This window comes from Eretmochelys imbricata, chromosome 6, assembly GCF_965152235.1.
Source record: "Eretmochelys imbricata isolate rEreImb1 chromosome 6, rEreImb1.hap1, whole genome shotgun sequence".
Classification (NCBI taxonomy): Eukaryota; Metazoa; Chordata; order Testudines; family Cheloniidae; genus Eretmochelys; species Eretmochelys imbricata.
Window position 1 is genome coordinate 2,527,998 of NC_135577.1, and position 22,822 is coordinate 2,550,819.

General features: G+C 46.8%; 1 protein-coding gene across 1 annotated transcript; it reads right to left on the reverse strand.

Annotated features, from left to right (window-relative positions):
* Positions 1 to 5,742: 5,742 nt before the first annotated feature.
* LOC144266932 (up-regulator of cell proliferation-like) lies at positions 5,743 to 16,536 on the reverse strand. The gene is made up of 3 exons (XM_077820519.1): positions 15,925 to 16,536; positions 13,109 to 13,180; positions 5,743 to 10,564 (listed from the first exon to the last, which is right to left on the reverse strand). The coding sequence occupies exons 1-3, from the start codon at positions 16,199 to 16,201 to the stop codon at positions 5,877 to 5,879; spliced, it is 5,037 nt and encodes a 1,678-aa protein (XP_077676645.1). The 5' UTR covers positions 16,202 to 16,536; the 3' UTR covers positions 5,743 to 5,876.
* Positions 16,537 to 22,822: the final 6,286 nt, after the last annotated feature.

Genomic DNA, 22,822 nt, shown 5'->3' on the forward strand with positions numbered 1-22,822 from the left:
ACCCCTTCCAGCACTGCAGGCTGCATCTACCCTGTGGGATTATGTTGGCATAGCTACAGCGAAGTAGACGTGCTGGAATAAACCACCGTTGTGTAGACAAACACTGAGACCTGGTCTATGCTTAAAAGTTAGGTTGACAAAGCTACGGCACGAATTCGTACCCTTGAGCGCTGTAGCTATGCCAACCTGACTCCTGGTGTGGTGGCAGCCAGGTCGATGGAAGAACTCTTCTATTGACCTCACTGGGGGCAGGTGGATTATCTACAGTGATGGAAAGACCCCTTTCATTGCTGTAGGAAGTATCTACACTATGGCATTATAGCAGCGCAGCTGCACCACCATAGCCGTGCTGCCATAGTACCTGCAGTGTAGACGTGGCCTTAGTCAACGTTACGACCCAGACCCTGGCTTCCATGCTCATTCTCTCTCACTCTCACACACAGATCGAGAGAATCAAGAAACTACCAGTTTCTAGATCACTTGGTAAACTGGGTGCGAGCAAACAATATACATTTTAATACAGCTAAATATAAATGTATACATCTAGGCACAAAGAACGCAGGTCCTCATTACAGAACTTGGGCCTCTATCCTGTGAAGCAGTGACTCTAGGAAAGTCACGGTGGAGAACCAGTTGAACATGAGCTCCCGCTGTGATGCTGTGGCTAAAAGAGCTCATGTGATCCAGGCGAATCCCAAATCGGAGTAGAGAGGTTATTCTACCTCTACATTTGGCAATAGTGCGACTGCTGCTGGAATTCAGTATCCAGCTCTGGTGCCCACAATTCAAGAAGGATGTTGATTAACTGAAGAGGGGTCAGAAAAGAGCCAAGAGAATAATTAATGAATTGGACAACCTGCCTTAGAGGGATAGATCCTAGGAGCTCTATCTATTTAATTTAACAAAGAGAAATTAAAGGGTGACTTCATCCCAGTCTATAAGTACCTACATGGGAACAAATATTTAATAATGGGCTCTTCAATTTAGTAGAGAAAAGTCTAACGTAATCCAATGGCTGGAAACTGAAGCTAGATCAATTCAGACTGGAAAGAAGGTGTATATTTTTAACAGTGAGAGTAATTAACCACTGGAACAACTCACCAAGAATTGGGGTGAATTCTCCGTCACTGACAATTTTTAATTCAAGTTAGGTTGTTTGTTTTACAGATCTGCTCTGGAAATGATTTTGGGGCCGTTCTAGGACCTATGTTATCAAGGTCAGACTAGATAACCGCAATGGTCCCCGCTGGTCTTGGAATCTATGAATCTAGATTAGATTTTTTGCTACTAACCTTTCGGAAGAAGCCAAGGAAAGTAGCAAGGAAGAGAAGAGAGCAGGAAATGGTTCCTGGGGGGTGGCAAAGGCACTGTGTGCATACCTTGGATCCTGGTGTGCCATTGTCACTCCTGTCAGTGAGTCTCTGGGCCCAGACTTTGAACTGTTTATATGGCTTGAACCTGCTTATCTCAAGGTGACTTGATAAGAAGAATGAGCTGAACCGGCAGTATTCAGCGGAGCAAGCTGTTATAATCTCTGCCTATTAAAAAGGTCTCTATTCTAGCAGAGTGGGAGCTCTGCTGTTCTGTCTGTGAGTCCAGATGCACAAAGTATTTATAGCGTTGCAGGGTTTTAAAGATGACGGCTTTACGTGCTCTAAAATCCCCATGCTGACTCAGATTGTTTTGACATTTGCTGTATCGCTGGGGGGGCTCAGAAATGTGCACAGAGCAAAACCATAAAGGTGGAAAATTGAGTACATTTCCAACTGGGGGGGGGAAAGCAATTGCAGCCATCTGTGCTCACTCCCCCCCCCCAAAAAAAAAACCACCTCTCACCCCTCCACGCTGCTCCACCAAGCCAAGGCGACAGGGCTGTGCTTCCATCCGCTGCTCCCCGCTCAGGGGAAGGAACCTAGAACTCCCTGTATTCCCCCAGCTGCCCCCAGCCATGGGAAAGGGGATCCAGGCTCACCCTCCTCCCGATAAAGCTGCTTCTAGGTGGCAAGGAAAGATCACAGCTGGGCAGGGAGAGCAGGTGGGCTCAGCGCTGTGCAGTGGGGGTTATCCATGTCCCACTTTCCTCTCCCCATTTCCGGAATGTCCCCGTTGACTCTGCACTGTTCCTGCATCCTCGCCCCAGCTCCTCACCCGGTGGGTCCTGTGTCAAAGTGACCCTCCCAGAGAAGGCAGCACCGGGTTGTGCTGGACAGACAGAGATGGGAGCCAAGGTGATGTTGAAAGAATTAATGTGCAGCCAGTGGCTTATGGTCCAAACCTGAAACAAACCAGCCTCTTCACTCACCCGTTGTCCTAGGGCTTCACAGCCTCCCCTCCCAGGGGTCTCTGGTGAGCCTGCTTCCTCCAGCATCCTGCTCCCAGCCAGCTCTGCTCCCTTTCTGGAATGCCGGCCCCAGGGTTACCTCCCCGGTCACCTGGCCCCTTGACCCAGGACCCACCAGAGGAGTTAACGCAACTCTATGGCTTCCTCGCCCCTGGCACGGGCTGCCCCAGCAGCTCCCCCAATTCCTGCCCTCTGACAGGTCTTTATGGTTAAGTCTGCGCTGCAAAGAAAAACCCGCAGCGCTGAGTCTCAGCATCCGGGTCAATTGACTCGGGCTCTGGGGCTCGGGTTGCTGGGCTAAAAATAGCCATGTAGACATTCCCGCTTGGGCTGGAGCCCGCGTTCTGAAACTTAGGGAGCGGTCTCAGAGCTGCCTGGGCTCCCACCCGAGCAGGAACGTCTACATGGCTATTTTTAGACCAGGAGCCAGAGCCAGTTGACCTGGGTTGTGTGAGACCTGGTGCCTCAGGGTTTTCTTTGTAATGTAGACATGCCCTATAGCCCCAGATATAGCCCTTTAATTAGCTCAGCTGGGCCCACCTGCTCTGACACGGGGGAGCTTGGCCTGCACGATTTGTTGAAACATTTAGGTTGCTTTCAGGGTGCTTATGGAAAATGGGCCCACCCTGAGAACAAACCTATAGGCCCGCCAAAGATCAGACTTAGCCCGTCCGTGTGGTGTAAAATGATTGTGTTTGGTGTATGTTTCTAAATTTTACAGCAATTCCAGTGTGACTCAAATGATAACATACTTCTTATAATAAAGAACTCTCTATAAAGTTGAAGGACTTATGATAAGGAGAATCATCAGCCTCACCACCATGGCATGAGAGAAATGAGGGCTCAGGAACTGGGATGGATCAAGAAATAAACACTATAGGCTCATTACTAGTGCCTCAGCTTCAGGAGTCATGCGATTACAGCAAAACCTCAGCTTTCATTTTACGCAAAGGTTTTAGCCCTGAAGACAAGTTGGCTGCTGTAGAGAACTGATCAAAAAAGCAAACCAAATATGAGTGTTTATAAAAGTTGTCAGGTTCTTTTCAAAGGATTTCTTAATGTAGTTGATGGGACAGTTTAAAAATGAATCATATTTAAACACATGCAAGTTCCTCATCAAGCTTGCCAGTCATTGGTCATCCTCCTCCACATTCCTATCCAATAGGAGCTAAAGTTTGCTTCCCCTTCTGCCCTTTTCAGCCGCATCCTTAAGGTAGCGAGGGGAGATGGTTTTATCGTTGTTTGAGAGTCATCATATACAAAGGTTAGGAAGAAAGAATTCAGAGGGAAAGAGAGCCAAGGTAAATTTGAAAACAAATGCTATAGAAATCGTATTGCAAGGGGTCATTAAACATGACATGATTTTACTCAGCTTGGAAAAAAAAAATCTCTGTTTTGAACATGTGACCAGCTTGGATCGCATATTGGCTGGGCAGCTGCCTCCAGACAAGAAGTGGATAATTTGTGGCAATGGAGCAGGGGCAGCGCGTGACACCTGGGTTTGGGCGGCATGAGCACCAGGAGCTCCCTAGAAGTCGGGGTGGTGGGGGGCACGAGCACCTGGACCATAGCCCCATCCCCCTGCTCTGCCCTGAGGCCGACACCCACTCGGCCTCCTTCCCCCGAGGCCCCGCCCATGTTCCACCCCACTCTGCCCCATCCCTGGCCCCCCTCCCCCAAGGCTCGGCCCACACACCCACGGCTCGAGCCTCTTTGCCCCCTCCCCCGAGGCCCCCCCTGCCTGCCACTCACGCCTCTTCGCCCCCTCCCCGGTGGCCCTTCCTCGCCCACTGCTTGCGCCTCTACTCCCTGAGCAGCGGGCGAGGAGGGTCCTCGGGAGAAGGGGAAGAGGCGGAGCGGGGACAGGAAGAGGAGCAGTGTGAGTGGGGCCACGGGGGAAGAGGACAGGCAGGACCACGGCAGGGCTACAGTATCAGCGGTTCGAAGGGGGCGGGCTGGCTGTCCTCCAGAGGTTGGTGCTCCACATCTGGTTTTGGGGAGGCTTAGCCTCCTCTGGCCACTTATACCCACCACCCATGCAATGTGGATAGTTTGATCTGGGACTTGAATAAAAACAATTGTCCAAATCCGGAAGGTCCCTACTTAAGTTTTTAACCATTCCTTTCTTACGCAAATTCCCCCTGACTTCAGTGGGAATTCTGCCTGAGTCAGGACAGAGGAAATACTGAGTAAGAACTTGAGCATTAGTCCCAAACTCTCTAATAAATCGTTTTTTATTCTTTCAGACGTTCTCTTGTAATTATCGGATGATATTAGATCTACTACTGCCACAGCAAAATACAGCTGCGAGAACAGGTTTCTGGCTGTAGCCAAGGCTGTGTCATTGCCGGCATAACCCACTTGTATAGATGCAGCCTACGCAGACAGAAGGCGTTTTTCTATTGATGTAGAAATACCACCTCCCCAAATGACATTAGTTGCATCTACCCTGGAGTTTTGTTGGCATGATTATGTCACTAGGGGTTGTGGTTTAATCAGGCCCCTGACCGGCATAGCTATGCTGGCATAAGTTTTAAGTGTAGACCAGGCATAAGCAGATCAAAGGTGATGCTTAAAAATACTAATTCCAGAGCTGCATGTTTGCATATTCCTCATTTCAATTCCATCATAAATCACCATGATGCAAAATGTGCTGGGCGGGGGGGAATCTTTCCCTGTTGACCTTCATTTAGAAGCTCTGAATTTGGTTACAGAATCTGCTGCCATGTGTCGGGCCCTTCAGCGGCCTCTGTGATCACAACATCAGGCTTGCTACAAAGCTGTGGATCTACAGAACCATACTTGTGGCAACTCAGTTGTGCGGCAGTGAACATGGGGGCTGAGGGACACCGGACTGAAGTTTTCAGTTCTCATCCTCAGCTGCTCCATATCCAGTGGCAGGACCTGATTGGCAATGAGACTCTGTGAAGTTGAACCCAGCAACTACCTGCATCGACATGACTTAGGGGGGAGGGATAGCTCACAGGGGAAGGGATAGCTCAGTGGTTTGAGCATTGGCCTGCTAACCCCAGGGTTGTGAGCTCAATTCTTGAGGGGGCAATTTAGGGATCTGGGGCAAAAATTGGGGATTGGTCCTGCTTTGAGCAGGGGGTTGGACTAGATGGCCTCCTGAGGTCCCTTCCAACCCTGATATTCTATGAGTCTATGACTGCAGGTTCGGTGGCCTTGTTGGCACGGATGTAGTGTTAGGATGGAAGACCAACAAATTCCGAAAGTTATTTACCAGGGAATGTTGCTACATAGCTGGTGATCTCATGGGCTCCACAACATCACCAGTGATGAACAGAAACTGAATAGCCAGCTGAACATCACCTGAAGGATGTAGCCAGAGATCTGTCCGGGTGGTGCTCGGTCTGCAACTAGGCCACATCTCTTTAGGATTTCCCATAATCACAATTTTAATGAGCTAAAGAAATATGTGCATAAGAAGTGATATTTTTGCATGCAATTAACAAACAAACAAACCCTGTTTTTTTGCATATGTCCATCCTACTTAAAAAGACTCTGAGGTGGTTTATTTTTTTATGTTAAATGCTTCCTCTAGGCTTTGTAGTGCCTGTTCTTTGGTTATTTTTTCCCAAACCTCTGGTAGATTTGCTGGCTTAGCATTGTACTTCTTAGCAAACTTATAGTTGAACCTGTTAAAAATGAACTTCCAATAGTCTGAAGTGTCGATGCTGAGATCGGGCTGGATGCGCCAGTCTGGGTAATATCGTCGATAATCTTTATAGGGATGAAATTTCTCTTCCGTTTCTGAATTTTTAAATAAAGCGTTGGAAACCACATCAGAAGAACACAAAGAGTACTCAAGCATTCCTGTCCGTTTGTTTTTGCACTGCCCTAATCCCTGAGGCCGATGGACTGTAGCAAAATGTTCTGTATGATCCATGCCTCCTGCTTCACAGGGGACTTTACAAAATGGGCACTGCTCCCCGCAGCCAAACACGCAGTTGAAGATTTCATCCTGGGGCTTCATGGACAGTTTGGAGAGTTTGGATTCAAATGTCAACTCATTAAATTCAGCTAAGATTTCTTTTTCCAGTTCGGGAAGGATGGCCTGAACATCAGCAGAAAACTGCATAGGATTTGCCGTGTTTTTAAACCGCACCACTGCTAGACGGTCCTTGGAAATCACCAAGTCATTCTGTAACGCTCCACAAAATGCATCTAAAAAGTCACAGACCGTGTTGGTGCTTTTGTCACTGGGAGACTCCAGAGCAGTCCTGACTTTCTTTATTACTGAGGACAGAATCTCTTTCTCCAGGTGTTGCAACCGTGCTGTCCGGCTGTAGAAATCTAGCAGGTGTCCCTCTACCCAGATTTTGACAAAATGTTCATAGTTATTAATGTATATGATATAGGTGTCAAAGTTTTCATATTTCAACAGCTTCTTCAGGGCAGTGAACTGGAAAAGGCTTCGGTTTGTATATTCATCAAACTGTCCACTGCTGAGAATGTCATCGACTATTTCTAACCCAAGTCTGTTGTTCACATATTCCACCAAGACAGGTTTAAGACACCAATGACACAAATCCCTGGCCCTTGTTTGGCAGGAATCCTTCCCCAAACAAAGATCTCTGAATGTGGAGAGATACTGAGGTTTTAGTTTCTCCAGATAAAGTTCAGGATCATTTTCTTTCATGAAGCTTACTTGCATCTTCTCTAATAAAGGAGCCACTTCCCCTAAAATGTGAAGCTTCAGGTCAACTTTAAAGCAAGTGCTCGTGTGAAGTTTCTGAACGTCTGCCTCTTGAAGCCTCTCATTGATCATCCTCAACAGATTTCTGCTGTAAATTTCATCATAGTCTGCTTTAGTATCTGCTACATTTTTAATATAATCTTTGCACTGTTCCATTAATGATTTAACAAGTTCTTCTGTTTTATGCCAGCATTCCTGCGTGAACCATTCATTCAGGGTCTTAATCCATGGTAAATCTAAGTATTCCTTTTTCATAATGAAAGATTTTGTTCCATAATTCAATAAGTTGCTGTTTTCCTGTAGTTTTAGACTGGATGAATTCTCTTGCTTAGCCAGGTCCTCTCTCAGCAGCAACTCAATATCTTGATAAATTTGCTTTTCATCCAAACAGCCCAGCCGTATTTTTGACACGGTCTCACTCCACATTTCTTCAAACTCCATTTCCAGTTCCTTGTTGTCTGCTTTGTTCTCTCTCATTTTACAGTATTCCAAAAGCAAGTCCATTTCACCTTCGATTGTTTTTATGCACATACCCTGAATAGTGTTCTTCTTTCGCCATCCTTCGCTGGCAGTCACCAGATTGGAACAAATGACATGTGAATAACTTGAACTTTGAAGAGATAGTGGAACTGAATTCCTAACAAAATATCCCATGTTCTTTACAGCGGAAACTGCCAGTTTTGCTGTTGCACTTTGAAACCACTCCAAAATCCTGTGTGATTCATGGCTCAGTTTCTGCTCAGTCTCACTTGTTAGGTTGGTCAGGATACAAGCATCTAATTTAGCTGGTGGTTGATTCTGGAAGAAAGTTTGTTTTTCAGTTACCCACAGATTCATCTCCTTGCGGAATGCCCATTCCCACCCTACAGACTTTGCAGATATCTTGGTGTAGGCTTCAGTTGTGAAGGGGTTTCTAAAGCTGAAGAGGAAGTCGTCATGTCTCAGAGCATTCCACAGACTCTTCACCCATTCGATAAATTGGGGAAGGTCTTTGGGAACGCTGTTAAGTGAATGTTGTCTTACAAATTCAAACAAACATTTCTTTAGCCCACACACACTCTCACTGTACCCAATATTCACTGGTGCCATTGGAGGGTCCCCATGCCACAGGCTGGGGATGTACCAATTGTGTTTCTCTGGATCATAGTCCATAATGTCAGAAACCGTAATTTCTTTCTGTAGTTTTTCCATCTTTGCTGCAGCTATGGTCATTTCATTCAGTTGCTCCACAAGATATTTCCTGTCTCTCATTTTTTGTTCATAGGCAGCCACATCACTGATGTTCTGATGCACAAATTGGCAGCTGGGCATGTGCCCCATTTCCTCCATTCTGAGAAAGGCATGGACCACAATTTGCAGAACATCCTGCATTTCGGTGGCGTTCTCCATAGCCAGGTTAACGATGGTTATGTCACTCAGTCCAACCACCAGGGTAGCTAGCTCATTGTCATATTGATAACTATCCTCCAGCCTGGCCAGTTCAGGGGCTTTCAGTCCTTCTGTGTCTATCACCAGGATGAAATCACAGCCCAGGTCCTCCCGAAAGTTCTCTGCCACTTTAATGAGTGACATGAAGGCTCCTCGCGTACGTCGGCCACTGCTCACTGAAAACTGCAGGCTGAACATGGTGTTGAGGAGGGTGGATTTTCCAGTGCTCTGCCCTCCCAGCACCGTCAGAACCAGCATTCTGGACCTTCCCCCCAGCTTGGCATGGAGCTCAGTCAGAACATCTGTCATCCATTGCAGTGGGATGTTGGAGGCATCTCCATCAATCAGCTCCATGGGAAATCCTTCCAGCATCAAATCAGCTGCTAACCTCGGGAAATGAATGAATTTCCTTTGAATTTTTGCCATTTTGCCTATCTTCACCATTGTGTGTTCAGCCTCGTAGAACTGCCCCAACTCACGCAGGAAATGCTCCACTCCTAGAGAACTGACAGAGATGGATTCATCCAGTTCTGGTAGCTTTTGTTGGTTAGGTTGCAAGTTAGGATGGTTCCCCTTAGCAATGCCATCTAAATTAAATTTCATGCATTTCACAAAGTAGCATATTTCCATTTGAGATAGTGTTCCTATTCCATTGATAAATTTAGTCAAACCGTCAGTAAGGTCACATTTATTCTGCTGTGTACGTAACTCCAACAATTTCTCTTTCAGCCTAGATTTATATTCTTCTGTGGGGACATCCCCTTGTCCTTTCAATCTGCACATTTCTCTTTCCACGTTGCTTAAGCTCTTCCACAGGTCCTCTTGCAGTTGCAGTATTTGCCTCTTGTAATTTCCAACATCTTTTATTTCTGCCGTGATTTCTTTAACGCGGTTCTTTGCTCTCTGACATTCCTCACAGTCCTCATCCAGCTGGATTCCCAGTTCACGTGCGGTCACAGCCATGCCTTCCATATTCATGTCCTTGTGATGATCGTTCATTATACTTCCTATAGCAGAGCACAACTTTTCCATGAATTCCTCTTTCTCGGTCCCAATTTCTTTCTCTAGGACATGTTGTTTACTCAGTTTCAGCACTGGTGCTAATTTGTTAAGGAATTCCTGAGTTTCACTCCGTTTGCCAGACTCGTAATTGAGGATGAAGTTGTATTTAGTGGCTGATCCCTGCAGAGATGATAACAGCGCGTATTGTCTCTCGTTGATGCTCTCAGTAACTATGAACACTGCTGAGGAGACCTCTGTTAAAAAGCTGAACTGCAGCCAGTGCGACTCAATGTCTCCCCGCAGATTTGTAACTGCGACGGGCTCTGGGAAAAGATCTGAATCCTCGATTCCAGCAGGGAAATACCAGGAAATCTCCACCAGCCCATCTGCGATTTCCCGAGGGACATTCCCGGACTCCATGTCCCGATGGATAAAGAAATCGTTGTGCTGTTGGGAGGGGCTGAGAACCTCATTGAGGAGTTTGGACTTGGAGAAGCTGCAGCTCCCCATCCGCACAAAGGAAACGGTTGGTATTTTGGTGAGTACCAGGCTCTCCTCTCTGAATCCTCTGCTCTCTGACAGGGAGTGCGGCCTCCACTTCCTCACAATGTCCCTCATGGCCCACAGCAGTAGGGTGCCCTTGGGGGTGTCAAGGGCAGGTAACAGCAGAGGGAGGGCAAACTGGCACATGGACATTTTGGACAGGATCTCCTGCTGTAGGAAACTGTCTGAGCAAAGCAGCACGGCACAGAGAACATCGAGGGGGTGCAGAGAAGCTCTCGTGTCCATGTTGCTATGATGAAGAACATTACTACCATTGCCTTGTCCCCCGTTCTCCTCACTGCTGGCTTGGTCACCAGGTGCTCCCTGCCCAAGGCTCGTGTTTCTGGCTGTCCCATTCAAAGCTATGACCTTCCTCATAAAATGCCATGGTAAATCCTCTAATGCCTGAGGAGTCCAGTTCTGTAGACTTTCTGGATTGATTTCCTGGAGATCTCTCAACGCCAGCTTTGTGCTTCTGTGCTGCTCCATCTTCAGAGTGGACAGGAGATCCTGGAGTGCTCTCCTTCTCTCTGCAGAAAGAGGTTAAAGCATGAGCAGGTTTCAGAATCCATCTGGTATTAAATATGCCTGTTTTGAATGTGTTTATTCAGACATGTATCAGTCAAGTGGTGGGAATTATCTGTTTGCAATCCCTGCTAACGCAGTCTGGCTCTTTTTCCTACACTAGGACCTGGAACACATATGGAAGTTTGGGTCTGCTATAGCCTCCAGGCTGTGGAAACTAGGTTCTTTTGCATAGCCAATGGAGAGTCATACTTTTAAATCAAAGGTCCCAGGTTAAAGCTCTGCTAACAATGACCCAACCTTGGGTGGTGTTCTGAGTGCACTTTCTGTCTTTATTTTAAATCTCCCCTTTCTTTATTTTTCTTGGGAAGGGGTGTTCGGAGCAAAAAGATGCATTTCTTGCCTGTGTTTCTTAGGCTATGTCTGCACTACCGGCTAAATCGATACAGCGGTGTTGATTTAGTGGGTCTAGTGAAGACACAGTAAATCAATGGCAGAGTGCTCTCCCGTCAACATCTGTATTCCACCTCCCCGAGGGGCAGAAGCTATGTCAACGAGACAGGATCTCCCGTCGACATAGCCTGGGATAGAAACCACTGTAAATCGACCTAAGTTACATCAACTTCAGTTACGTAACGTACGTAACTGAAGTAGCATAACTTAGATCAACTTTCAGCATTCGTGTAGACCAGCCCTTAGTATGTGAACATACGTTCCCCCTTACATGAACACTCTAAGAAACTGGCAATTGACATACCAAAGCCTTCCTTTTCACAATTTCATTCTATTCAAATTATTGACAGAAGTACTGTTTATCTAGTGCTTCAAAAGGCATTACACTGACTCTTACTGTTACACGATTTTTCCATTAAAATAAGAAACATTCAGATGTATTTGGTCTCCATGCTAGAAAATGGTTCCTGAGCAATTAAACCACAATCCAGTAGCTGATATGCTCAAAACAGCTTAAAAACAGGAAAAAAACCCTAATTTCTGCTTTACGCTACAGTTTGCTTCCCAAAATACACTTACAACAGACAGCCACCACTGCTGCTAACCCAAAGCAAAACACACTGAGTTCCTCTTCTAGGCCTAGACCTTTTCCATTCACGTGCACACAGAAGCGGGTGGAGAAAGGGAAGACAGTTGCCTTCATGTGACATGCTCTATTTTACTTCACATTCATGACACCTTATGCAAAGCACATAGATATGATCATACAGTCAAAGCGAATGTGATGAGGGTCACATCTTCAATTAAGGAGTGATGCGTATTCATACCTTGAATAAGGGTAGAGAAATTTGTGATGCTGTCTCTCAAACTGACCCACATCTGGGGTCTCATGCCCTCTTTTTTTGTTTCCTTTTTACCAGTAGAGAGCGCTTTTTGTGATGAACTAGGGGGAAATTTTTGTCATGAAAGCAAAACAAAAGAAAAGTCTGAATTCAAATCAGTTGGGTCTTGCCCTAACTTTTTCTGGCCCTGAGATGCTTCCAATGAAACACGCAGTTGGAAATTTTGCTCTCTATCCTCTCATTCCAACCCTGAGGATCCATGGGCCTTGAAGGCTGTTCCCCAGGTGACCTTCGCATCCTGGCTATCATCCGGCAACTTGTTAGTAAGTGATGAGCTGAGAATGACTAATGGAACTTTAGCCCCACCAGAGGCACTGCCCATGGGATTTGTGACTGGAGGAGAGGCTGGCCGCACCGATTGGTCTGGCTGAGCTATTTAAGCCAGAAGGAGACTCAGGAAGTTGTCTGTGCAACTAGGTGAACTCCTGGCTAGCTTCTATGTTGGTCTCTGTCTTCTCGCCGAGCCCCTGCACCCAGCTTCCCTGCCTTGCTCCTGATTCCTGCCTTCCAACCTTGTTCCTGATACCTGCCCCTGGTCTATGACTCTGATGCCAGCCTGACCCTTGGCTTGACTCCCGACTCCAGCTCTGACCACTAGGTCTGACTGTCCAAGTCCTAGTTGTGATGCCAACCATGAAATCTCTTCCCAGTTTCTCTCCTAAGTTCCAGAACTATAGAAATGGCCGTGTTTAGCCTGGAAGAGCTAGGTGCTCACCAGATTTCACATGGGGGACTAAGTCACCTAACTTTTAGTTTAGGTTCCTACAACCAACCTTTTAGCACACCGGCATTCACAGAACCTCTGCTCAGCTGCTGCCTTATGCTGTAGGTCCCTAAAATCCCCGAGGTGCCCAAGTTTCCATCAGTAAAGTCCCTGAGGCAGCTAAGTTTCGGCAGCTGGGCCCGCGCGCAGACATCTACATCTTGATGCTGCCCGGCAGCTTTGTGCCTGATTCACAGACTCAGCATTCCCCTGCCTAGCTCGCCCAGTTTGGTCAATATGCTAAAGCATATCTACTGGATCAAACCTCTTGTTATATCTAATATCCTAGTAGTTAGCTCACTCTCTTAAGATATAAAAGACCTGAGTTCAATCCCCGCTCTGCCACATGCCTTATTGGCTAAAATAGTTGGGAATCAACTAATACTGAAAGTCATTCCATAAATGTGTTTAACTACAGAGGAATTACCTACCTTCAAGAAGAGCTTTCTCCTCCAGCTCTGGACCTTGCTGAGTGTCTGATTCCTGCTTGGAGTTTAAAGCATCTAGCAAAAAAAAAAAAAAAAGAAAAATCAGAGAGACAAACACATATTAGTACTATGTTTATATAATTTTTGTGCATTTTCTCTACTGACCTATGTGTATCTGTGCATTTTCTCCCACCTTTGGTTTTATTAGGAAAAATCTGAGCATGATGAGGAACTGTTTTAAAGTCCATGAAAATAATCAGACACAAACAGGTCACAATAGGGAGGTGGAAACTGCTCGTAGAAGACCACACCATTAACTTTTGGTAAGCCAAAGTTGGAAACAAGCCACACGATGACTCAATTGAAATGGAAACTATTATTTTTAAAAAGCATTGTCTAAAAGTGCAGTAAGTTTCAGATAATAGGCAAGAAAAGCAAAATGAAAATAAGAAAAATATGCATGTTACATTGGAAGGTCAGGATAGTTGTTTCCATTTTACAGATGGGGAAACTGAGGCACAGAGCTGGGACGTGATGGCAGAGCTGCGAGTAGAACCCAGACAGTCGTGATCCCATGTCTAGGTCTCTTTCTGGTTCCTCCCACAATGAAAAATTGCTCAAGTGCACAGGGAATCACCTGTGATTGATTAGTTTAAATGAACCCTTTTAGGCCCACCTCCTGGCCCTGTAAATTCAGCAGCACAAAATGATTCCATCTGAAGTTTCTCACACATGGACTTTATTCTGAGGAGACAAGCCTGGAGGAAACCAGAGAAAATGTTCATAAAATATTCCCTAACAAAATTCTGCTGTTTTTTTCTTTTTGAAAAGTCACGAGCCAGATCCTCACATCTGGCTGCTTGGCTGGACCTCTAGATATAAGAAGGCAAAGGTGATGTAATTTCACCTTTACCCTACCATATTCCAGTAGCCACTTCAGTCCCTGGTGTAAATGAGAGGAGCCTTTAGTCTGCTCTAACTTGTGCCAATTTATAGCTGTCCCTAAGGGTCCTTTATTGTGGGATTAGAGTTCAGGAAAACGGATGTGTCCCTGGCTTTACACCCTTTAGATACTAGTGCTAGTCTAACGTTTTCATCTGAGTTTAATTTAATTGTTTCTCTGAGATAAATAGAACCTTGTCATGTCTATAAAAGAAGCACCAATATATTTTGACAGATCTAGAGTAAGTGGGAGTTTGGATTTGCCACCTGGTTCACAAAAATCCAGTTTTATGCTGGTGCCGCTCCATAGATTTCAGTCGTGAATCAAACACAAGGTCTCTACATTCCCTTCAGTGTCCAGGAGACTTAAGGAAACAACGTCTAAAGCAGGGGTGGGCAAACTACAGCCCAGGGGCTGCATCCGGTCTTTCATACATTTTAATCCGGCCCTTGAGCTCCTGCCGGGGAACGGGGTCAGGGGCTTGCCCAGCGTGTGCCAGGGCTCTGCGTGGATCCCAGAAGCAGCAGCATGTCCCCCCTCTGGCTCTTTTGCGCAGGGGCAGTCAAGGGGCTCCACACGCTGCCCCGCCCCAAGCGCCACCCCCGCAGCTCCTATTGGCCACAAACCACGGCCAACGGGAGCTGCAGGGGCAGCACCTGTGGACGAGGCAGGGCACAGAGCCACCTGGCCACGCCTCCATGTAGGAGCCGGAGGGGGGACATCTTGCTGCTTCTGGGAACTCCTTGAGGTAAGCGCCTCCCGGAGCCTGCACCCCTGCCCCCTTCTGTGCCCCAATCCCCTGCCCCAGCCCTGATCCCCCTCCCACACTTCAACCCCCTTGGTCCCAGCCTTGAACACCCTCCTGCACCTCCAACTCCTCATCCTCAGCCCCACCCCAGAGCCCACACTCCCCGCTGGAGCCCTCACCCCCCCCCCACACACCCCAACCCCCAATTTCATGAGCATTCATCGCCCACCATACAATTTCCATACCCAGATGTGGCTCTTGGGCCAAAAAGTTTGCCCGCCCCTGATCTAAAGTGCTGTTCTCTGCTTGAGAGATGAAAAAGAGAAAGAGAGAGAGAGAACTGGGTGTGCTGAATGCATCAGAATTGCCTTGTTAATCAGGGAATATCAGGCCTCGGGAACCGTGGCTACATTACAGTTCCCACCATAGCAAGCACAAGTTGGAAATGAAACCTCTGTTGGTTAGATAATGACCCAGGCACCCGGGGAAGCCTGGATGAGCTCCTGGACCGAGAACCAGTGAAAGGAAAGAGCTGCACCCATGGGTGCTGACTCCATGGGTGTGCAGCAGCTCAAGCACCCATGGGGGGGAAAAAACTGTGGGTGCTCAGCACCCGTCAGCCACAGCTGTTCCGCAGTGCCACCAATCAGCTGTTTGATGGGGCTGCCGCTCAGCTGTTTGGTGGCTGGGGGAAGCACTAGAGGGAGGGCAGAGAGCAGCCAGTGGCGGGCAGGTGGGGTCCTCGCGGGAGGGGTTGGAGCGGGGCCAGGAGCAGGCAGAGTGAGGGAAGGGTCTCAGGGGAAGGGGTGGAGTGGAGTCAGGGCCTCGTGGTGGAGCAGGGGTGCAGCACCCCCAGGGAAGACTAAAAGTCAGCGCCTATGGCTGTAACGAAAGTCAAGAGAGCGTTTGAGGCACAAAGAGGTCAGAGGGGATATTTCTCCCGCTTGAAGAGCTTTACACAGACTTGTCAAGGGGAAACCATTAGAAAGGAAAGAAACTGCAGCCCAGATGTGGCCTGGCAGGAAGCTCTCTGTTCTGGAGCCAGTGGGGAGTGAGAAAGGAAAGCAAATCCAGAAGTGAAGAAATATTCAGGGATGGGGGCTGATTTTTCCTGGGGTTGCCACTTACCATTTCCTGTTGCCTTGGCGAGTTGCTCTGCTAAATCCCTCTTGTTTATTGATTTCAGCGCCTCCACGGTCACCTCCACCGCGTAATCTCCTTCGTAGCAGCTGATCAGCTTGTCAGCGAGGTCGATGACATCCACTTTCTTCAGTGTCCCGCGGCCGATATGTTCATATCCCTCCTTCAGTGGCATTTCGTGCAGTTTGAACTTGAATTTCTTCAGTTCATCTTCCTCCAGTTCCTCCAGGGTCTTCAGCAGATGATCTCTCAGGGTCTTCGCCATGCTGCCTCCTTGGAGGAGAGCTGTGCACCCTGCCAGGCCAGGGCAGAGAGAGTCAGGAAACAGCTGCACGGCTGCAAAGGGAAAGTTTCTTCCTGAAGCTCCGGAGAGCTGAGAGGTTGTTTGATTAGAGACCAAAAAAAAAAAAAAAAAAAAAAGGCTGAGAGTGCAAAACCGAAACTAGAACTGTACGGCACTAGGCTGACAGCAACCCCCGTCCTTTCCCTTCTCCAGCTCCCCCGCCACAACCAGCTCTGTGTGTTTGATTAATATCCCCTATGCAGATTCCAAAACAAGAGCCTGGTCCCTTGTCTCCAATTCTGCTGGCAACGTCTTGCACCAGCATAATAACTGCTTTCCTATTCTTACACACGCCCCCTTTCCTTTTGCTCTCTGTGGTAGATAAAGACACTGACGATTCGAAACCAGCTTTGTCTCTCTCATATGTGTTTGATTAATATCCCCTATGCAGATTCCAAAACAAGAGCCTGGTCCCTTGTCTCCAATTCTGCTGGCAACGTCTTGCACCAGCATAATAACTGCTTTCCTATTCTTACACACGCCCCCTTTCCTTTTGCTCTCTGTGGTAGATAAAGGCACTGACGATTCGAAACCAGCTTTGTCTCTCTCATATGCAAGTGACATTATTCCTGATTGATGTCAGTGCGATGGAGAGGAGAATCAGGCTCAAGGAAAGTTTGGAAGCTGGTGAATGTTTTAGATCAATGCTCTGGACCAAAAATCCAACAGAAGGGAATGGAAATGGAAAACAAAGGATAGGATTGAGTCTAAGTCCAGGTTTTGAAGCTTAGCCAAGATGTGAGGCTGTTTGTCTCAGTACAGTTTGATAAGAAGCAGGGTCTGTGACTGCTTCCTGTTCGGAACCTGCGGAAGGAAGATGTTGGGAAATCAACAGGGGATGGTCACCAGTCAAGGTGTGCAGGGCCGTTAAAGTGGGTCCTACCGTCAAGGTGGGCAAGGTGCAATGAAACAGGTTAAGTCAACGACCCGGGCTTCCCTCGCTGTGCTGGGGTGATTAATGGGGTGCCTATCTTCCTTCTGTTCCCCCACAGACCCAACCTTGCCTGTGAGTGCACACACCAAAATTGCTACTTAGTGATTGTTATGCAGGCCTGGGTGGATCACTGTGGACAATTTACCAACGAGAACATTGGCTGGTCAGGAAAAATCCCACGATGCTCTGCTTTTTAGACACAGAGGACATTTCGACAGGGTGAAAGCCTCTCTGAATAATTCATAAATTCCAAGGCCAGAAAGGACCATTGTGATCATCTAGTCTGATCCCCTGTGTAACACAGGCCAGTAACACAGGCCGATGAAGTGAGCTGTAGCTCACGAAAGCTCATGCTCAAATAAATTGGTTAGTCTCTAAGGTGCCACAAGTACTCCCTTTCTTTTTGCGAATACAGACTAACACGGCTGTTACTCTGAAACAGGCCAGAGACCTGCCCCAAAATAAATCCTAGAGCAGATCTTCTAGAAAAACATCCAACCTTTAAAAATAGCCAGTGATGGAGAATCCACCACAACACTTGGATCAGTTGTTCCGATGATTAATTACTCTCACCTTTTTTAAAATTTGTGCCTTATTTCCAGTCTGAATTTGTTTAGCTTCCAGCCATTGCACATATACTGCAAATATGTTCTTAAAGTCTGCACCTGTGTGTTGGTCTCCAGCAAAGGTGAAAACCAGAGTTTCTGTCACACAGGAGATATTTATCCATCTGTCTGCTGACATATTGTTACATTGCACTCCATATTTTTATGGAAATATGCTTATGAATATGACATAACTGGAATACACTTTATGCAAAATGAGTCAGTAAGATAGCCTTGGAAAAGTTATCATCTACTGAATGTGTTCATCCTATTTGCATGCATATATCATTCTTATGTCTGAAGTTCGAAATATGAAGTGTAAATCATGTTATTAATGTAGTTATGCCAAGTGAGGGCCATTAATGATACTTCAGGAACTTGATGACTCTTAAGCAAGAAACAATTGGCTGCGAATGGATTTGTTTCCCTGTAAGTCTGTGGGACGCCTGTGAAGAGGAGGGGCAATGGGGGTCCCTGTGAAGATGTGTCTGTGTCACCTGATGCTGGAATCCATCTTGGATTTTATTTTTTTCCATGAGGCATGGAAGGAGGAGGCCTGGAGGGTCTAACTCAGCAAGACAAAGTTAAGGGGTGCCCATTTTGGCAGAAGGGCTAGACTCAGTGGTATTTCAGCCCATCAAGTGACAGTCCCAAGGGGGTCCTGACGAGAGAACCTGTCACACATGTAAATTGAATATTGTCTCATTCACAGTGGGTCCCTTATTACCAGTCTGAACTGAATGAAAATGAAGGATTGTGAGGACATCAAAGAAGAGAATTCTAACAGGAAAAGACAAGGAGCGGGGAAGGAAAAACCCTATCCGGAAGAATACTTCAAAGGTTTGCTCCACTATATCTGGGAGACAAAGATGACAAGTTGGCACCCTTCATGGAGAAAGAAAACGGACAGTACTTTTGCTTGACTGAAAACACTGAGGAGACCTTTGGGTGAGAGAAACTTACTTACTAGTTAAGTTTAGTCTCTAGATAGTGCGTTGTGATTTTGTTGTATATGTACCATTTATTTCCAACATTCTTACTCATTATTACTTGAATTTCTATATCTTTGATAACAGTCATTCCTGTTGTCACTATAAACAGATCTCAGTGCTGTGTTGTTAAGCAAAGTGCTGGTCCTGAGTTGAATCTTCCAAGCTGGTGTGTTCAGTTCCTGTGGGAACAGCAGGCCGGGTAATTCTGTTCAGTGGATAAGGGGCTGGACACTGCAGGGAACGCTCCGAGGATTTGGGGGTTGGTGTCTGCCTATCTCCAGCCATACAGAGAGCAAGGCCTGTGGAGGCTTGGAAGGCAGTGCTGGTTGTGCCAGAGGCTGGTGGTTTCGGGGAGCTGATCCCCCAGCAGACAGACAAGACTGCTTCATGCTAAGGGCGGGCAATGGAAAGTGGGGACCCTTGGGGAGCGTCACACATGATCTCTTTGGCCTTTCCTACTGGCTGGCTAAGGCGGCTTCTCTTCTCAGTTTGCTGGGTTTTGTGCATCTCATGCATAGCACCTAGCTCTCCCCATGCATTGCAGAGGTAGGGTCGGCGCCTAACTCAGCATTGTCAAGTCCGGTGGCCAGGTGGCTAAACGTTAGGTCTTGCAACACTACAGTCCCTTTGTAGATCTAGCCCATAGATCCTTTGGCTCTCAGGCCATGCCTACACTACAAAATTAAGTTGACCTAACTTAATGTCTGCATACAACCACTTTAGTAATTACGTCGCTTGTGTGCGTCTACACTTGGCTCCTTGTGTCGGTGGTGCACGTCCTCACCAGGAGCACTTGTACCGATTGCACTGTCAGTGTGGGGCATTGTGGGATGGCTTCTAAAGGCAGTAACAGTCGATGTAAGCAATGCAGTGTCTCTCTGCTGACACTGCGTCAGTATAATGTTGTCGACCTTGTCCCCACGCCGCTCGTGGAGGTGGAGTTATTAAGGCGGGGCAGTGGGGCAGTTACGTCGGCGGGAGCAAAATGTAAGTGTAGACATTTCCATAGCTAGATTGGCGTAGGCTGCCATGCGTCAGCCTAACTCTGTCGTGTCGACCAGTCCTCAGCCAGACCCTTCCTGCATTATCCTCCAGGCAACTTAATCTGTGTCTCTGGGCTGACCAGCTCAATGTACATCCTACACTAGCCCAGGTCCTTGTGGGCCCAGGAGTCTCCATGCCACAGGTAGCTGCATATGTATGTTATCCCTGCCTCGCTCTCTGTTGGAGATGGAGGAGGAGTGAGGGTAGCAGGGTAAGGCACCCCTGTTTCTTAGGTCTGTGTGTTAACTTCAGTGGAATAAATGGGCCCCAGAGTCAAAGGTGTTAACAAGTGACCCTGTCATTGTCCAATGCTAAACAGTTAAACATCGTCCGGGGTTTCCATGTTGGGTGAAAGAGAAATTAGCTGAGCTGGAGCTGCTGCTCTTGCTGTTAAAATCCAGTCCTGTTTCCTTTAAGACAAACAGACGCAACAGGGGAGAGAAAAGAACAGCCAAGATAGAAAATGCAGCTTCTGTATCTGGTGTTGACTCTCACGTCAACCTCACTACTAGAAAAACCCAGGCCTGGCACACGGTCCAGCCACTCTGATATCTGGCACACTCACACGAGTGTTGGGCCGTTTAAGGTATTGCTTTTAGCTGCCTCTCTGCTCACGGGCTCACAAAGAGTGCCGCAAAAGATACAGTCTTGGCCAGCTAAGCCAGACTCTTATTAAAGAGGAAGCAAAAAGGGAGAATGAGAGGAGAGAGAGGAAGGAGGAGATCAGGTGAAAGAGGAGGAGCAGGAAGAGGAACTCAAGTGTCACATCCCAGGTGGAGTTTGGGATTTAGCTGGTGGAGGTGGCAATGTCATTTGGGTCCCTCTGCCTGGCCTGGTCTAGTCAGGGCATCCATCAGGACCAGGACGATGAAGGTCCATGGGTGTCATGGTGGATCTTGGGAGCCCAGAGATGCTGGGGGTTGGTAGCCATGATGGTAAAGTTTGCTTCTTCCAGTTCACTCGCCTTTACCATTTTGATACCCCGCTCCTGAAGCCTCTTTTGAAAGTACCCGAACAAGGGGTGATGGATGAAATAACCCCTCCCCTCATTGTTTGTTCATCACTTAGGCCTAATTTCCAACACACCAATTTTGGCTCATTCATTTCTGATTCTAGTCTCCTCTTGTTTATTCGTCATGGTCTCACCACAGCCCTTAAGGACATAAATCCACACCATGTAGAGGTCAAGCACAGGAGTTTATTACGTACAGCACTGACGGAGTGTCATCTTGCTTATTAGGCTCAGAGACACTGTCAATCAATCGATTACAATGGAATATATGGATTTTCCATGGGTGGGGGAAAGTGATGGAGTAGGCAGTCCCGCTTCCCTGGATAGGTCTAGCAGCAAGACATGATAGCACAGTAGCCAATGGTCAAAGATTGCATAATGTTTCCGCCCATGGTCTCAAGTTGACAAATTAACATTTAATTAGTACTTTAATAAATGTATTAGTATAAAATATATGTTGAATTTTGATTTGGGGTCCATAGGAATGAAGTAGCTCCTTTGATTGTCCAACAGATACATATCTAGGGGTAAAAGCAAAGAAACAGTGAAAGTATATGGCAATAAAGATTGTCTTTCAAGTTGTTGATTTGTGTTTTAAGGCAGGCATTGGTCCCTGGGAAAGGGAGGTGGGAGGAGGCCATATCTTATACTGACATGCTTGAAACTTTCATAAACTCAAGGTTGGGTGTGTGGGAAGAACATCTCCCTACAGAAGAAACTAACACAACAGAAACAGGGCTTCTTTGTTCTATTTGCAACTTTTAGATAAGACACAATTATTGCCCCCACCATCTGGTGTTTTGCTGACCAGGCAAAAGCAAGGTTATCTTTGGTTATTCTGCTTTCTCTTAGCTATTGCTAGGACTCTGATCTCTTGACCAAACTCTGGACTTTGGGCCTGTACACAAATCCATATTCCAGGTTATTACATCAGCAATGGATTTTAACCCTTCATGTTTGGACTAATTTAGGCTTTTTGTCTTTAACTGCTGGTGATTTTTATAGACAATTTGATGTAACAGGCTGAGATGAACTGTTGTTACCGTAGACAACTAAGAATACAGGTCTCTGTGCAACAAAATGGAGCAGCAGAGAAGATAAGGCAAGAAAGGAGAAGAGAAACTACGTGGAAAAATTCCTAGGGAGATGGTGGCTACCATAGTGTATAATGGATTACCTGCAGTGCAGCTGGGGATTGTGATAAAGGGGCTGCTATAGTGTACGATGAATTGCTCCTGAAAGACACCCTGCGGTCTTTCAAGGCGCTGGGTGGAAATTCTGAACGGGTGCATGGGCTATTTCGTAAGCAGGATGGGCCTGCCACATTTTGCTAAAGAAGCAACATCTTTAAACACAGAATTAGGGCTGCATGCGAGTGATATTTTTGGAAAGATACATGCTGTGAAGCTTGTTCAAAATGACTTGCAATAATGGGAAAACATATATAAACAAAGTGATGTGCAAAGCATTCCTGTCATGATGATTTATTTACTGCAGAGCTCTATCACAGAGAAGAATATTGCAGAGAGGCAGGCCGGCCGGCTTTGTGGCATAGGACTTGTGTGACCTTAAGTAAGTCGTTGAATCCCTTTTCCCCCTCTGTGTGGATAAGACTTCTTCCTGTGTCCGTTGTGTCGATTTGGATCATAAGCCCTCAGGGCAAGTCTTGTCTCTTACCGTTTATGTGCAGCACCTGACAAAAAGTGTCCCCAAGGCACTACTGTAATATAAATAATGATATCTAGCCTGATCTTCCCTGCTTCTATTGGAGCAGCCAGAGAAGTGGGTTTGAATAGGCCAAAGCCCTGAACTGGAAGGGTGATATGGCATTGGAATCTTTCCCAAAGAGAGTTTTTCTCCTAACTCTCTGTCAGGCATTTGAGTTAAATATGGATGCACAAAAAGCAATCAAAGAGCAGTTTAAAACAGCCTAGGGTGACCAGATAGCAAATGTAA

Excerpts from the sequence above, each read along its gene's own strand:
- LOC144266932 (XM_077820519.1), bottom strand. The coding sequence starts at position 16,201 with ATGGCGAAGACCCTGAGAGATCATCTGCTGAAGACCCTGGAGGAACTG. Across the intron at positions 13,181-15,924 it reads CGCCAAGGCAACAGGAAATG|ATGCTTTAAACTCCAAGCAG; the intron begins GTAAGTGGCAAC and ends TTTTTTTGCTAG. Across the intron at positions 10,565-13,108 it reads GGAGAAAGCTCTTCTTGAAG|AGAGAAGGAGAGCACTCCAG; the intron begins GTAGGTAATTCC and ends CTCTTTCTGCAG.